Below are 16,390 nucleotides of genomic sequence, written 5' to 3'. Positions count from 1 at the left end.
CTGATGTCTGATAAACGTCCTACATCTGATATTAACCTGAAACTCCCGAATTCCTGAAAGCGAGTTATTTATTAACAGAACCCAAACTACCAGTGCTTGGGCAAATCTTCTAACTCTTTCAAATGACTGATCAGCTCAGAGAAGCGTCTGCAAATCGACAAGTACATGAAATAATTGAAACTGTGTGCCAATTGTTCGCTCTGATCCGAAGTTTGGGAGCGGAAGTTAGTCATTGACTGCAGGGCCCACGGGTGAGAGTGAGTCCGCGGTGAGGGAGTCAAGTGTACCGCTGGCCCGGCAAGCCGCGCAGGAGGCAGCAGCCGGCAGACCTGAGAGCCGCAGGGCTGTCTGAGAGCTTGGCCCCGGATTGCGTGGAATTGCTCTCAAGCCTGAGCATTTCACCTTCTATCCCCCCTGATGGCCAGAACTTCCTGGGCTGAGAGGTATGGCTGCCTTCTTTCCTATCTTTCTGTTCTGCAGAGACAACAGCTAAGTAAAGTCAGTGTGATGTAGTGATGTAGAGAGTGGGTTGGAGAAATGGGGGCAGAGCAGCTTTCAGGGACCAGCTGATTATGCAGATTAAGCGCATTTGAGAGTTGTGTAGCTGGCCACCCATGCATGCATGTCAGTTATTAGAGTAAGTACGTTATTGGAACATGTCTCTAGGTCTCAAGGGCAAGAAAGCCATGCTTTATATATTCTCGTTAGTGCATATTTTGTTAGACTCCCTAAGTCTAGATCCCATGTCTCTTCTAGATGTTTGTTTTTCTCAGGAAACATCTTGCAGCAGGTAAAAAAAAACTGACTCTTCCTGGGATTTTCTAAGAAAATTAAATGGCATTGTTATTGTTAATGTGTTGTACTGACTGTGTTGTTATTTTTGTAGAAAAGAATTTTCTTTTGATACCTCAGATATTTTACAAATTGACTCTAACTGCATTTTTGCTCTTTGGGGCTTATATTTAAATCGCTATAATAATCAACCACAGGACTTTATGAAATTTATAAATTTCCATTTTAAAAACAGAAAAAAAAACCTTGCAGGCATTTAAATTTGGACTTTCTTTGTTTAATATCTGAAATTGAAATCTAAATTAAGATACATATGAGCTTTCTTTGTACTTTGAAAGTTTGAATTTGCGTTCTGCAAAAATCAAACACAGATTTGAATCTGGATTTAAAAAACAAGAAGAAGATTTACTTTATTCCAGAGCAAAGGTGACCTGCTACGTAAAGATTTGTAGGTGAACCAGTATATAGAAGTGCATTCAAAAATCTGGGTGATCAATCACGAGATTTTAGGTTTCAGAAAGTTTATTAGACTTGACCATATGTTTCAGTCCCTATCTATTTCTGTTTCAATATGTATTCAAAATGAAATCATTTGGGTTTATTTGGTTTTTTGGAGCTCTTGATTAAGTAGGCCACCAAACTGATTTGGGTTGGTTTGTGAGAGTCAACTTGCTACAAATTAATTGTGTTCTAGCAAAAAGACTGGACCGAGGGCTGAGTCTGTCAGCATCCTTTGGAATAGCCCCGTCTCCGAAGCTTTCAGTGGAGGCGAGATGTGGCAACGGTGTCACAGGCAGAGGAAACTGAGAGGCAGCCAGGGAACAATAGACATCTTGTGGGAAAGGCTGAAATGTATGCGGCCAATTCCCATGGGAATGCCTGTAGGCCTTTCACACTGTGTGTGAAAAGATGCTCCTTCAAAAGATTCTTTAATCCTTTCTTTCAAGGGGAAAAAATCTATCTGAGAACTTTATTGAAAGTTTCTTGACCCCAAATGAGTCTCAGTCTATGGGCATGTCATAATACAGGTGAACAAAATGATTTTGGTTGTTGTTGCAGACTAGTTTTGAAAGCTTAATGTAAATAAATATTGCTGTTCTGTAATTTTCTAAAGCCAGGAAGGCAGGCCACATTCCACCCTGAGTCGGAAGCTAGGAGGTGAATTACTTGCAAGAACTTGACTTCTGAGTTAATTATCTTCCCCTTTCCCCAAAGTTTCCATTTTTCTACAAGTGGAATCCCAATGGTAGGATGTCTGGTTCATGTGGATTTTCCCTCACAGATGTGCAACACTCAGACACACCCGGTCAACGAATATGTTTTATTATGGTCCGATAAGTAGTAATCACCTTGGAAAGTCCTAAAGACGGGGCCCTGGGGGGAAATGATATACTCCAGCCTTGCTACCAAATGGGGAGAGCTACGCTAGCATGCTCAAAGCCAAGGCTTTGGATGACCCAGCCACACCAAGTCTGAGCTGCATTGTCTTCCAGTCCATTGTATTTCTTCACTGCTATTGTTCAGTCTTGTTCTTGTGTAGGCTGGGACCACAGCCAGGCTCTCTCTCCAGAGAATTAGATCAGGTTGTCAAAAACCAAAAGGGATCAAATAAAAATCGTGAGTGGAGGAGTGTTCATTAATCCATCCAAATTTGCACTGCAGGTAATTGCATAACTGATATCTGAACCCAGTTACGTCCAGGTTCCTCCCTTCCCTCCGCTCTGCTCTTCTTATTGGACTCGTGAAGAGTGCCCAGTTCTGGTCCCACACCAACTTGATGGCATTCATCAACAACAATATTCTTTCCTTTTCAAAATAGATAAAAACAAGGGTTAAGAACCACACACAACGAACAGAGGATGGAGGTGAGGGAAGGCTAGAGAAAAACAAGCTATTTCATTAAAAGGGGAGACTCAAATGGCAACTGAGCACAGGAAATTTACTAATGGTAGAACATGCTGACAGTGGTTAGTGTTTCTAGGTAAGGTAAGCAGTTAGAACGCCTCAGGGACTAACCAAAATATTGGGGGTTTGAGTCTGCCCAAAGGTACCTTGGACCAAAGATCTGGTGATTTACTTCTGAAGCATTATTCATTGAAAACCCCTAAGAGCAAGCATAGTTCTACTGGTATCCATGTACACAGGATTCACCATTGTTAGGAAGGATATCTGGTTGTCCACAGGATAGCATTTAAAATTTGCTAATGATTGCACAATGTCTAGGAAGATCCCTGGTTATATAACACTCACAGTGTCCACATCTGAATGATTATACAGATGAATTTATCTGCCACACAACTGTGCATGCTTTATCAGTAGACAGATAGATGTACCGCCCAAACCAAAGCCAAACCCAATGCTGCCGGGTCCACTCCAATACACAGGCAGCCTATAGGACACAGAGAGCCGCCCCCATAAAAGTTCCAAGACTGTAAACCTGTATACATTTTCCTCCACACCACATCTCTACCACAATGAGAGGCGGGTGAGTTTGACTATCAGTCTTTGGGTTAGCAGCCAAGCCCTTCATCATGTACTGCCAGGGCACCAGCCCTACTGTCAACACACTCACTGCCACTGAGTCGATACCAACTCAAAGTGACCCTGTGGAACAGGGGAGAACTTACCCTGTGGGTTTCTGAAACTGTAACTCTTTAAGGGAGTAGAAAGTCCCATCTCTCTTCCTCAGAGCAGCCGATGGTTTTAAACGGCTGCCTTCGAAGCTAGCAGTCCAACCAGCAACCTCTCTGCCAGTACGAAAGTAAAATAAAGAGATTTATCGAAAGTCCAGAGACGGCCCAGACCAGAAAGAAGGCGGCGAGTCTGCGGGGCGAGAAAGAAGCCGGCGGGCACTAAAGCTGTCCCAGCACGGCTGACTGGGACCATCAGAGGAGTTGAAGGTGGGATATTGGAGAGTGGAGATTTGAGGAGGATGGTGCAGAGAACTGCTGAAAAACATCTCCTAGACGTTATCAACTGGAGGGCAGAGTTTGGGTGGGAGGGGGATGAGGTAGGTGAACGGTACATGATTGTAAACGTGCTCTTCGGTGAATTACAGGACGATCACAGAACTGGGACAGGACAGATTCTCTGGGACTTGTTAGAATGGCTTTCTCAGGGATATTGCCCCTTGTAGGACCATGGCATGGCAGATTGATATGTCAAGACCCTTTGGGTGCAGGTTATCATGTTGACATGGCATCTTTGAGCATCAAAGACAGACCTCTGGGAATAGACGGTGACATCCTGCATCTCCAGAAACATGTTTCCTTCAGGGCGCGTGGTTAGATCGGCACAAAGGTTAGAGAAGCTCCTGACAGAAAAGGCAGCTTTAAAGTCCAACGTGAACTCTGGGCTCATGTGGAGAGCGCAGCGAGGCTGCGTTTTCAGGCTGATCTGGTTACATCCTCTAAGAGCTTCTGATCTGAGTCCCAACAAGCCCCAACCCAAACCCACTGCCACAGGTCCATTCTGACTCAGTGACCCGATAGGACAGGGTGGAGCTGCCTCTGTGAGTTTACAGGAGTAGAAAAGCCTTGCCTTTCTTCCCTCAGAGCAGCTGGTGGTTTCAAACCACTGACCTTACACTTAGCAGCCCAGCCCATAACTACTACACCACCTGGGCTCCTGGAGCCTCAACATAATTTTTTAAAAAATTATTTAAACAAGGGGAAGTCCTAGTGCCTTCCCTCTCCAGTGGGAAGAGATTACTAGGGTTAACGTGTTTTTCTGAGCATTGCTACAACATTTAAAGGGAAAGTCTGGCATATCTTGTTCAAGTGGAGCTTTATGGAAACTCTCCCAGACAATGCAGTAGCAAGAGAGAGCCAGAGACTGAAGGGGCGGGGAGAATAAGAATATGCATTTTTGATTGGGTAACTTCCATTTTTACATTTGTTTTAAATCAGTCCCTGCGTCCTTTGACTGTCAAGGATATTAATCACAGTGAAAGAGTGACTTCTTTCAGACTATGGCTGGACAAGCGTCCAGTCTTTCAAACTGTGCCTGTGACATCCATCCGAGGACGGCGGGAACTGGGAACTGAAGGGCAGTTCCCGCCCCCTGGGGCTTGGGGATATGGCTCTAAAGCAACATTCCATTCACCTGTTGGCATTCCTGATGCACTGGTGTTCCAGCCGGGCGTCTTTCTTTTCCAGTCTCCCAGAGAAAGTATAGATTTTCATGAACACTGGGAGTTTTGTTTTCTCTGTTCAAAACAACTCTATTTTTTTTTTTTTTTTACTGGAGCAGGCTTTAGGTTACAGGCCAGGAAACAAGAGCGCTTCACTGAGAGTAACTCCACTGGGTGAGCTGCGGCCGATCCATCACCTGACCTCTCTGGGGCTTGGGGGGGGCGGGGGCAGGCAGCTGCCCGCATTCCTTGAATTCTTCCACCGGCCACTGCAAGGAACAACTTCAGGTTCACTGAGCTGAGCGGACTTCCCTGCTGTGTGCTGTGTTCCCGGCGTCCCGGCCCCTGCCTCTCCCTCCCAGTCTTAAGCCCAGAGCTGAGTCACACCAAGTGCGCCCTTGAGGAGTAGCTCTGCAGGTAAACCGAGTTCCCAGGGGGGCAGCTGTGACTCCCTGGCCTGTGTCCCTCTTGATGTTGAATTGTCGTGTTTTGCATTTGGGGGTGTCTGTGTCTTCTGACAGACTGATCAAAACCAGCCCCACCCCCAACCCCCTTTAACTGAATACTGAGGTGGTGGGCCTCAAATTAGGGTCTCTTAAAGGTTAGAAACCAGACATCTTGGGGGCATCACAGTTCCAGGTTAGGCTGCTAACCTCAATGTCAGCAGTTCGGAAACCACCAGCCCTTCTAAGGGAGAACGAGAAGGCTTTCCACTCCTGTACAGAGTTACAGGACACCCACAGGAGCAGTTTTACCCTGCCCTAGAGAGTCACTATGGACTGGCATCAAATCCATGCCGGTGCATTTGGGGAGGCACGATTAGGTAAAGAAATGTTGAGGGTAAAGACTGAGGATAAGGCAGAATTGTATAAGGCAGTCTGGGTTTTGGTTTGGTCTGGTGTTTGTAATGCACACCGTGTGAGGGTTGAGGCCTGACCGGTCTGGATCTGAATCGTGGTCTTATGTGTAACCTCAGGCCTGGCAGCGAACCTCACCCATCCTGTCTCTTCGCCCGTAACCCTGTCTCAGGGTGGATGGAAGAACTGAGAGAAGCAAAGTGTCCAAGAGAGCACAGAAAGGATTTGAATGGGAGCGCACGTGTGTCACTGTGTTTCTCAGATGAAGCAGCTCTTGATCTGGCTCTGACCCTCTCTACCATTGTCAAAACCTGAAACGGAGCAAAACATTGACCAGAGCCGCTGAGAAATAAGTAACAGCTCCTTGAGCCTCTTAATCCAGGCTAGTTTAAAGCCACCATGTGGGCGCTCTGGGCAGGAGAAAGCTATGTAGTCAGCATCACGGGCAGGGCCATGTGCACAGCGACAAAGAACCCAGAGAGGGCTTTTCTGAGACTCACTGCCTGCCATCCGACGCTGCCCCTTCCCCTCGGGGCCCTGAGCTGTGTCTCACCATATGGAGTTGGTGGGAGAGTTTCTTGGGTCCACACCTGGGAAGCACGGCCCGCTGACCATCAGCTGTTAGCATTAGCGTCATTACTTGACAAAACTCTCTCGTGCACTCCTTCATCTCCGATGTCGAAAACCACTCACTGAGCGCGCATTCATTCGCCTCCTTGGAGAAACCGAGGCTCGGGGAAGGGAAGGGCTCAGACCAAAGGTCCACATCCGCTGAGCGGCTGAGCTGGGACATGCATCTCGATGCCTAGACGGGCCGCTGGTCCGTGGCTCTTTGCTGTGCAGCTCTGAGTCCACAAGCTCGATCCTTGAAGGGGTGAGGCCCGCCCGCAGGTGGAGGTGACCTCCCTGCATCAAAGGGGTCCTTGGGAGACCAAGTCACCCAGGCCTGTCACAAGCCACAAGAACACCTGCGTCCCAGAGCTTTGCGGCAGCAGCTGCCTCGAGGAGCGCTCTCTCGTGGGCTGTTGCAGTGTTCCTGCCAGGCTGTCTCTCTCCGGTGGTCACTGTGCGCACGGAGACCTTGTTGAAGCGCTCAAGGACTTGTCCCAGGATGTAGTCCCCTTCTGATTTACATTTTACGTAATAAATAAATACATTAATTAAAAATCTGGAGGTAGCATATGGGTGGGGTTTGTTTTCTGAACCCAAAAGTAATGACTGCACCCCCGATGAAGGAGGGAAATATAAGAAATAGAAAACATGGAATATGGAACATGGGGCAGGAAAGAAAAGTCGCCCACAACACTGCATAATCATTTGATATTGTGGTGTGTCTTTTTTTCAAAACGTTTCCCTGAACTGTTTTCTATTTTGCCTTTCCTTTTCTTTCTTGTTTTAGTGACTGTGTGAGTAGCTTCCCATATCAATATATTCCCTTCTAAACTGCGATTGCTAGTATCTGCACAGTGTCCTTTTCTGTGGGTGTACTTTCATTTAGTAATTAATTGACAGCTTGTTTTCCTGCTATCAATAATGTTGTGATTTGGGGCCACAATATATTAATGAGGTGAAGTTTATGTTTATAGCCCTGATTCTCTCATTAGATTAAATTCCTCTAAGTGCAATTACCAGACCAAAGATTATAAATATCCCTGAGGCTTTTCAAAGTAGAGGGATTTTCTCATCAGAAATCGATGCATGTGTTGTACACATTGGAAGTGCATTAGAAAAACAGGGGGGAGATAGCAAAAGGCAAGCATGGGGTCGCAAAGCATGGGATGCCATGACCCAGGTGTTCCACATTGTTAGTAGATCCTCCGCAAAGTGAATGAGGCCTGCAAAGCTCTTGTTGCTGGTTGCCATAGAGACATCTTCATTGGGTGCATGGTGGTCACGTGTGTAGCAGTGAAACATTGCCAGGTCCCTCTCCCTCTCCGTGGTCATCAGTAGGCCATCGTGCATCCAACGAGTCCATTGTTGCAGGCACTGTGTATTTTGAGCACCTTTCAACCTACAGATTGCACACGGTCTGTGCACAATGGGTGCCCTTGCCGGTATTTGAAATACCACTGACAGCACTTCCAGCATCATAGTAACATATAAATCCTCAGAGTATGACAAAATGATGGGCGATGGGTAAAAATCTTACCCAATACAAAAGGTCTGGATCAAATGCCATTTCCTCCAGAGAAGCAGCACCACGCATCTTCACCAAGGGAATTTCTCTCTTTTCCCTTTTCTCTTCTTCCTTCTCTTCCCTCTCTCTTCTCCTCCTCTCCCACCTCGTCCATCTTTCTCTTCTTCTCTCTCTCTTTCTAAGACTTCACTTTATAGTACCCACGGGACTTTTCTCCAAGTTGTCTGTATAGAATATCTGATACAAGTTCTTATCTCTCCACTCTACCCCTGGATTTGTGAATGTTTTGGGTGTGTGTTGAAGAACTCGGTATTTCTGCTTAGGGACCAAAGACTTATTTTGCACTTGAGAGACACTCAAGATTAACCACTGAAGTTTAGGCAGGAATGTAGGGCTCCCCTCTCCCCCCAACCACTCCATGGGAGAAAGAGGAGGCAGTCTGCTTCCATAAAGACTCCAGCATTGTGTACTCTCTGGGGCAGTTCTGCTCTGTCCTATAGGGCTGCTATGTATAGGAATCAATTAAATGGCAGTGGGTTTGGTTTTAGTTTGGGTTAAGAGATCATGTAGTAGAGGAAGCATCTACCTTGGCATTTTAGCATTGTTTGCAGCACAGAGCTGTTCCTACAGGGATAGGATCAGCGAAGGCTGAGACCACTGGAGGGAAGCAGCAGCTTCCCTTCTCAGTTTTCTTGCTTCCTGGTGAAAATCTGGGCAGCATTACTCATATTAAGTCAAGCATGGTCACTCTCTGAGACCATGGCTACACTTGTAAGTGACCTGCATGTCTGAGGTGACTACACTGGACTTAAACTGTGAGCTACCCACTGGCCTGAAACAAGGAGACCAGCCACGACCCTACCTACCATGGGGTCATGGAGAGGTCACTAAATTTCCTGGCTTCTGTCTGCTCACCTCTGAATCAACTCACCTGAGAATAGACAGATATTTCTTTGTGGCCATTACTCCACTTCCTGTGGACCAAATCATGGAGGGTCTGAGCATGACCAATATGGTCAGTGTCACATCACACTGGGTACTGTCGCTGAATAATGCAATTGGTTTGACCTATGAGTAAGACAGGAGCTCTGGGCACAATGGTAAAGTCCTTGGCTGCTAACTGACAGTGGGCAGTTTGAAAGCACCAGCCACTCAGCTCGAGAAAGCTGTGGCCGTCAGCTTCTGTCAGAGATGGATCGCCTCCATAGGAGTCCCTGGGGGGCAGTCCTACTCTCTCCCCTAGCACCTCTAGGAGTTGGAGTTGTCTTAACGACAGTGGGATGGGGGTTCGTTTCATGCGTGAAAAATACAATGGGACTTTATTGAGTCAACTGTGGGATCAGAGACAGGATTGCCTGACCCCAAAGTTCCTCCTTTTCACTCCACCTTGGAATCCTTTCATGTCAAAGTTGTGTCCTAGTTTACGTTGGCATTCAAGTTCAGTGAAGATTTATCCAGCTCCAAACTCCTAATTCGGAACCTTCTATTCCATTAGTTAGAAAGCATATTAAAATAGAACAAGTAGTGAGATCACCTTCTAGCCTTAGGGTGGGGAAGCTTCTATTGCCCTTGTAGCAACCAAGAAAGTAAACTCTGGTTTCTATGTCCAGGCCCTAGAAGGTGGCAAGTCTAAAAGATGTTCCTAGGCTCTCTCTTTTCTTTCACTCCCCCATTAGGCTTGATTTTCATGGGAATCTGTCATCTGGCAAGTGTTGGGCATATGCTTGTTGCTTGTCCTCTTGTTTCCTTGTGCCATGGAGAGATGTAGAAGGATGTAGAAAATAAGTGTGAAATTTATGCTGCTTTTTGAAGTTCAAGTTAAATTCCATAGGGATTTAATCATTTCAGACAGGAGCTTTTGAGACAAAATAAGGAAGGGGCTCATTTGAAGACCATCAAGCCAAGATCTGTTACTCAACACACATGTTTCCAAGTGTTCTTTTCCCCTCACTACTGGGCACCAAGCTGACATCCTGATTCTGCGCTCATGCCAGCCTGCTAATGGCAATATTGTGTCATTTGTTTCCCTTGCAGAGAGTGTTAAGGAAGACTTCAAAGCCTGGGAGGGAAATGACCTTTCATGGAATACCTCCTGCTACGTGTTTTTGCTGAGCTCCAGTAACGGACACACATGGCCCTGGGTCTGCAGAAAGTCAACTAATCATCAGACTCCTCATCATGCATCAACTATTCAGACTAGTTTTGGGGCAAAAAGATCTTTCACGAGCTGGGGACCTCTTCTCCTTAGATGATGCTGAGATTGAAGACAGCCTGACAGAAGCTTTGGAGCTAATTAAAATAATCAGCTCATCTTCAGTAAGTAAAATGGTTTTAGACTGGCTCCCTGCAACGATCTATCATAGAGCCAATTGGTTGCCTATGTCCCGGAAGGAAAGATCTGTGCAGGGAGAAAGGGGGGAACTGGTAAGATATCTCCCTCTCTGCACTTGGCTCTGTGGTTTAAGTCGGTGTCCAGGTGATAACACCAAGGAGACCATTGACTTAGCTGGCAGCCCGGTTTCGGTGTACCCACTGAAGTGGGGGCTAAAACTCTGGGACTTGCAGATCTGAGTGGACTCCATAAAGCGGGCTAACCTAGGCCCTCTTTCCATATATTTAAAATGAAGCTGAGAGAAGAAGGTGCAGATTAAGGCACCAACATGCCCCGCCACACTACAGCATCCGTAACACAGGTGGATGTGCAGCGACGGCTGAATAATGCAAGAAGCCAGATAATGCCTCCTGCCATGGAGGTAATATTAGAACAGGACAGTGAACGCTCTACTGCCTGAAGTGATCGCTGCCCAGGGCTTGGAAATGCCAAGTCTGCTTCTCTAGCTTCTCTGATTTTTATCTTCCCTTTGCTCCATTTTCCACATATGCATCTACATCCATTTAATTCAATCCCTGCCTCCTAAGCCCACAGACCTTGATCAGATAGACTGAAAGCCTTTAGCTACCCTCCCATTCCTTTGCTCCTTCTCAATGTCAAGCCTGTTCGCAATTCTGAAACTATTTCCTGAAGGAGGTGACAGTACCCAGCATGATGTGACAGTGACCATTTTGGTCATGCTTGGACCTCCCCAAGGAGACTGGTCCCTCTTCAAAGGCCACCAATCCTCCTCTCGTGTCCTTCCAACTCAACAGAACTTGCCAGAGTTTGGCACAGAGACTCTCTGGGCAGGGGGATGTGGTGGGACGAAAGCCCTAAAACACGGAATTAGCAAAGGGTACACATTTCAGCGATAAATCTCCCTTCCATGTTCTAACCAAGAGATGTTTCAAAGCCACATTGGCAGCCAGGGCAACTTCCTCCTCCAGCCTGTCAGCATGGCTTCTCGTTGGCTGCCAGGGACACGGCAAAGTCCCCAGTGACCATGAAGTCACTGCCCAAACACTCTTCTTTTCCCCAGTAATGCCATTGGCAGCTATTCTGTTTCCACCTTTGTTTCTCCAGAGCGTTCATCAGCTTACTACTGCTGTTGATAGGCTCCCCTCAGTCCGCTCCAACTCAGGGCAATGCTGGGTTCAACAGGGTGAACCGCCGCCTGGTCCCCCATTCGCCTCCCACAATTGTAGCCCCTGTGTCGATCCATCTCGTTGACAGTCTACCTCTTTTCAGGCCCTCTAATTTACCAAGCGAAATGTCCTTCCCTAAGGACCGAATTCTCCTAATCACATGTCAAAGAATGTGAGCCAAAGTCAAAGTCTTGGAGATGAAATCTCACCACCTCGTAGTCTGACTTGAAACACAACGTGCTCCTGAGACGTTTGCACGTCCTGGATAGGGCTGCTTCGAGCAGTCACATGCCTCTAGAATGTACCACTGGTTGTCTTCTCCCGGGCAGAATAAGAGAGAAGACCTGGTGGCACCGTGGCTAAGGTACGACGGTGCTAACTGAAGGTCCGTCGTCATTGCAAAGCCTTGGAAACACCAAGGGACAGTTGCCTTCCGCCCTCTAGGGGTCATGATGAGTCAGAATCCACCCAGTGGCAGAGTACACTTTGCTTTTTCAAGAGCATCAACAATTACTTCTTAAATTCCCTGAAGTCTCCTTCCACTAGAGGTCACTGGTGGTCAGGGATTTCTTCTGTTTCCCTTGTCAATTACCCGGACTCACAAACGTCAAATTCAGTTTCACCATCACGGAGATGTTGCTCATTTCCTACACCTTCGGTTCCTAAAAGGACTCATCGGTTCTGTTGTTTGTTAACAATTAAGACAGTTAATTGCCATCAGGAGCAAAGTCCGTCCTCTAGCCCTCGGCGGCGCACCAAGCCAGCAGAGCTGAGAGCCCGGAGTTCACCTGCCTTCTTCAGTGACGGACTCTGTCCTGGCTTTTTGTTCCCTTGTTTCCTGGTCTGTTACCTCAGCAAGGAGCCCTGCTGGCCAGTGATTACAAGCTGAGCTGCCATCCACCAGGTCAGCGGTTTGAAACCACTAGTAGCTCCTCAGGAGCAAGATGGAGCTTTCTACTCCTGTAAACAGTTATTGGTCTTGGAAACTCACGGGGGCAGTTCTATCCTGTCCTAGAAGGTCACTATGCATTGGCAGTGAGTGAGTGAGTGAGTGAGTGAGTGAGTGAGTGAGTGAGTGAGTGAGTGAACTTGATGTGGAACTTAGCGTGGGACAGGTGCAACGTACGGTGAAGCCTGTAGGAACCAGAACTCATTAGGACTGTTATCCTAGCCTGGCAAGTTCTCTGCCTCTGACGGAGGGCGGGCTCACCCTGTTTTATTCTCCTTTTACTATAAAATATTTGTGTTTCCTCTATGACAGGTTTCTGCCTTCCACAGGTTCTTGTTTTCACCGGCTTTACTGCCAAGAGAACATTTTCTTTAGAGAATGTGTACCAACAAAACCAGCTTTTCAATGCAGAGATTTTCCGATCGATCCTTATTGTCCATATATCCACATCTGGGACTCCTTTCTCGGTCTCTTTAAAAGCCAGCTCAAGTTCCTCTAATTCTTAGATGATTTCTAATGGCTGGAGTTCGTAGGGATTATTTCCTGCTAGAAAGATATAACAACCCTTCCGTGTGGTCCTCTGACCTTACAGAGCAGTCATCTGCTCGTTGAGTCTCAAAAGCGCCTTCTCCGCCGTAAGGAACATGAAGGCAAGCAAGGCAACCAAAACGCAACCTGTTGTCAGTCCAGTCAACCCCAACTCAAGTCTCTGTCTTTGGAAATGCTTTAGTTCCAGGTTGAAAGGCTGTACTAGGACCATAGCCTTGAGGTTCCTCAGTCAGTGTCAGACGTTTAGTCTTGTCAGTGAATCTGATGTCCTGTCCTGCATTTTCCTCCCTCTCTGTCTGGGACACGCTATTATAACTGCAGTTAGAGCAGTCAGAGGTGATGGCCAGGCACCATCTAATTCTGGTTTTAAGGCTTGGTTGGCTGTGGTCTATGTGCTTCTGGACAAATGAGTCTTTTCTTCTCTCCGCTTTGTTGTAGATAGTAAGATTCCAGTAGTTGTATCTGCAATGGCCGTTCAAGAGCTTTGAAGACCCCAATCACTGCTCACTAAAGTCAGAAGCAGAATATTGTCTTTATGAACTATGTTGTGGCCATTGAGGTCGCTGTCCCTCAACTGTACAGGTTATTGTCTGCATACTTCAGAACTTCATCCTGTGAGGTGTTTGGTTATGTACGAGAAGTTTATATGGCTGTGCCCTTGTGTGCTCTGTGGCCTACCTCAATGTACATGCAGCCTCTCAATTATTTAGAAACACCCACAACCAAAGCTCCTCTGCAGGAGTGTGTGCTCCCCTCCCCTCTTCCCCAGCTTTTTGTTTGTTTGTTTTAGCATGCCTGTCTACCTACATATCAAGTCATAAATTAGTGTTTGTTGATCCGATTGTTGCAGGCTTTTCTCTGTCAGGGTCATTGCCATACAAAAATTAAAAATCAGAAAATCTCACTGCCATCTGGTCCATTCCTCCTCCAAGAGACCCTCCAGGCAGAGCAGTCCTCTGTCCAGGATTAGAGAGTCTCCTCTTTGTCCTGTAGAACAAATGGTGCTTCCTGAAATGCCAGCCTTCCCATTGGAAGCACGATGTGTAGCCGTCTAGGCCACCGGGGCTCCCTAGGAATTGCCCTTGCTTCTCGTGTGCCTCTCACTGTATTCCTTCATCTTCATCATGTTTTGCTGACTTCTCCCAAGTTGTTTAGTGCTTTTCACCGTGGTTAGCAGGTGTCTTCTACCTAGCCACTAATTCTCCCTTTCTGTCTCAGGTCACCATCAAAGGGTTTTCCTCCATGGATTTGTAGTTTTCTTTCTCTTATGTGGATAATCGTGGTCTCGCACAATATTCATCCTTTAGTGATGGACTTCTTTCTCTGTCCTCCAGGTCCAACCTTTGGGTTGCTCTGTGGATTCCTTGCTATTCCTTATAACAAATTGTATGGCATTCCATTGTATGGACCTCAGCTTGATTAGCCATTGATGTCTGGTTGGGCAAATGGATCATTTCTAACATTTTGCTCTTCTGAAAATTGCTGCAAGGAATATGGGTATGCATATGACTATTCATGTGATAGTTCTTAACTTTTTAAAGATCTCTATCTAGGAGTGGGATTGCTGGCTCATATGATAGTTCTATTTCTAGCTTTCTAAAGAAACACTTTACCATGTTCCAAAATGGTTGTGGAAAATACATTTTGAATTCTTACCAGCAGTAGAGAGGCATTCCAATCTCCCATACCCTTGCCAACATGTGTTTATTTTAGGTTTGTTTTCATTTGGTGCCTTTATTGTCCAGGTGAGATGGTATTTCCGCAAGGGTGACTTATCAGGGTGATGATGCCCTGAAGACATAGCCCATTGGTTCCTGCACCTCAGACACCACAGCTGCCTTAGTCCCTGCACACCCAAGGCAAGATCTCTTAGCATCTATACAATACTTCAGCCCTTCACGTATGTATTTTAAATACTTCTTGTCTTTATTTGTATCATATTATGACTTTGCCTAAAGTTACCCGGCTTTTCCTGTTGCTGGTCACCAGGGAATGCTAACTGAGGAAGAGGCAGCTGTTCAAATTGTTAGCGCGTTCCTCCTTGTGCTCAAATGCAATCTTATTCTTTATATTTGCTACCCTCCATTCTTCGTTCTGGTCCCACCCAGGCAAGCAAGAGTCTAACCCTTTTCCCAATGAGAAGAACATCCAACCCTGGGTGGCAGGCACCAGTTTTCAACTTTGCTCGCTATTTTCCTAGTAGAAGAACCCCAGTTCCCCTCCCCCTTTTTTCATGACGAAAAAAATGTCTATGGCAGGGGACAGTTACACTCTCTCCCATTTCAACCCTCGACTCTCAGGTCTAGACACTCCATTTTGTTAGTGCATGAGAAATTCTCAGGCTTCAGGAAGCCAAGTCATACAAACCAAATGCTAAATTCAGAAACAGAAATTAGGACTATAATTTGAGCATTTATGTGCAGAATTCTAAGTTGTGTGGGTCAGAATGCTTATGTCAGCATGACCACATGACCACACATTCTTTTCCTTGGGAAGGCCAAATTATAAGCAAAAAACTGCTTGATAATGACGGGGGAGTTTGTGTGGAATTCAAGCACTTCCTGGTTCTCTACTATGAAAAGACTGATTAGTCCTAGTCCAGACAGGGCCACGCCTCCTCCAGGGATGCAGCCGCTCAGGGTCATGGGCCAGAGCTTTCTCCCCAGATAGGGCTGAAGAATCACAGCCAGATTCTGCTGCCAGTATGACTCTTTTTGTATTTCATACATTTCCCCCAACTTTATTCACCTAGTCTTTCTCTAGATAAGCCTATTGCTCTCAACTTGACTTGGACGAATGGTAACCCTATCAGATAAAGCTACCCCATGAACTCACTCCCCTCCAGTCAACTCTGACCCATAGTGATCCTATAGGACAGAGTAGAACTGCCCCTGTGGGTTTCTGTGATTATAAATCTTTATGGCAGTAGAAAGCCCAGTCTTTCTGGTGGTTTTGAACTTCTGGCCTTGTGGTTGGCAGTCCAACATTATACTGCACTCCACCAGGACTCCTCTACAGTACCATCGCAAGTTTTTTTTTCTTTTTTGTTTTTCATTCTATTAGGGGCTCATACAACTCTTATCACAGTCCATACACACATCAATCGTGTAAAGCACATTTATACATTCATTGCCCTCGTCATTCTCAAAACATTTGCTCTCCACCTTAGCCTCTGCCATCAGCTACTCATTTTTTTCCCTCCCTTCCCACTCCCGCCTCCCTCATGAACACTTGATAATTTATAAATTATTATTTTGTCATATCTTGCCCTGTCTGACATCTCCCTTCACCCACTTTTCTGTTGTCCATACCCCAGGGAGGAGGTTATATGTAGATCCTTGTAATCGGTTCCCCCTTTCCAACCTACCCTCCCTCTATCCTCCCATTATTGCCATGCACACCACTGGTCCTGAAGGGATCATCTGCCCTGGTTTCCGTGTGTTTCCAGTTCCTAT

At 46.3% G+C, this 16,390-nt stretch overlaps 1 protein-coding gene across 1 annotated transcript in view; it reads left to right on the top strand.

The window, feature by feature from the left end:
* Positions 1-215: 215 nt before the first annotated feature.
* The window catches only part of VEPH1 (ventricular zone expressed PH domain containing 1), a 295,014-nt gene continuing 278,839 nt past the window's right edge, over positions 216-16,390 (top strand). Inside the window, exons 1-2 of the mRNA XM_004704124.3 lie at positions 216-443; positions 9,953-10,234. Coding sequence (XP_004704181.1) covers positions 10,097-10,234 — 138 coding nt within the window. The 5' untranslated portion in view covers positions 216-443; positions 9,953-10,096. The remainder of the gene's footprint in view (positions 444-9,952; positions 10,235-16,390) is intronic.

This window comes from Echinops telfairi, unplaced genomic scaffold, assembly GCF_000313985.2.
Source record: "Echinops telfairi isolate 266 unplaced genomic scaffold, ASM31398v2 ScPeMD7_7420;HRSCAF=8458, whole genome shotgun sequence".
Lineage (NCBI taxonomy): Eukaryota > Metazoa > Chordata > Mammalia > Afrosoricida > Tenrecidae > Echinops > Echinops telfairi.
The sequence above is the reverse complement of the archived record's forward strand: the minus strand, read 5'-3'. Positions and strand labels throughout refer to the sequence as shown.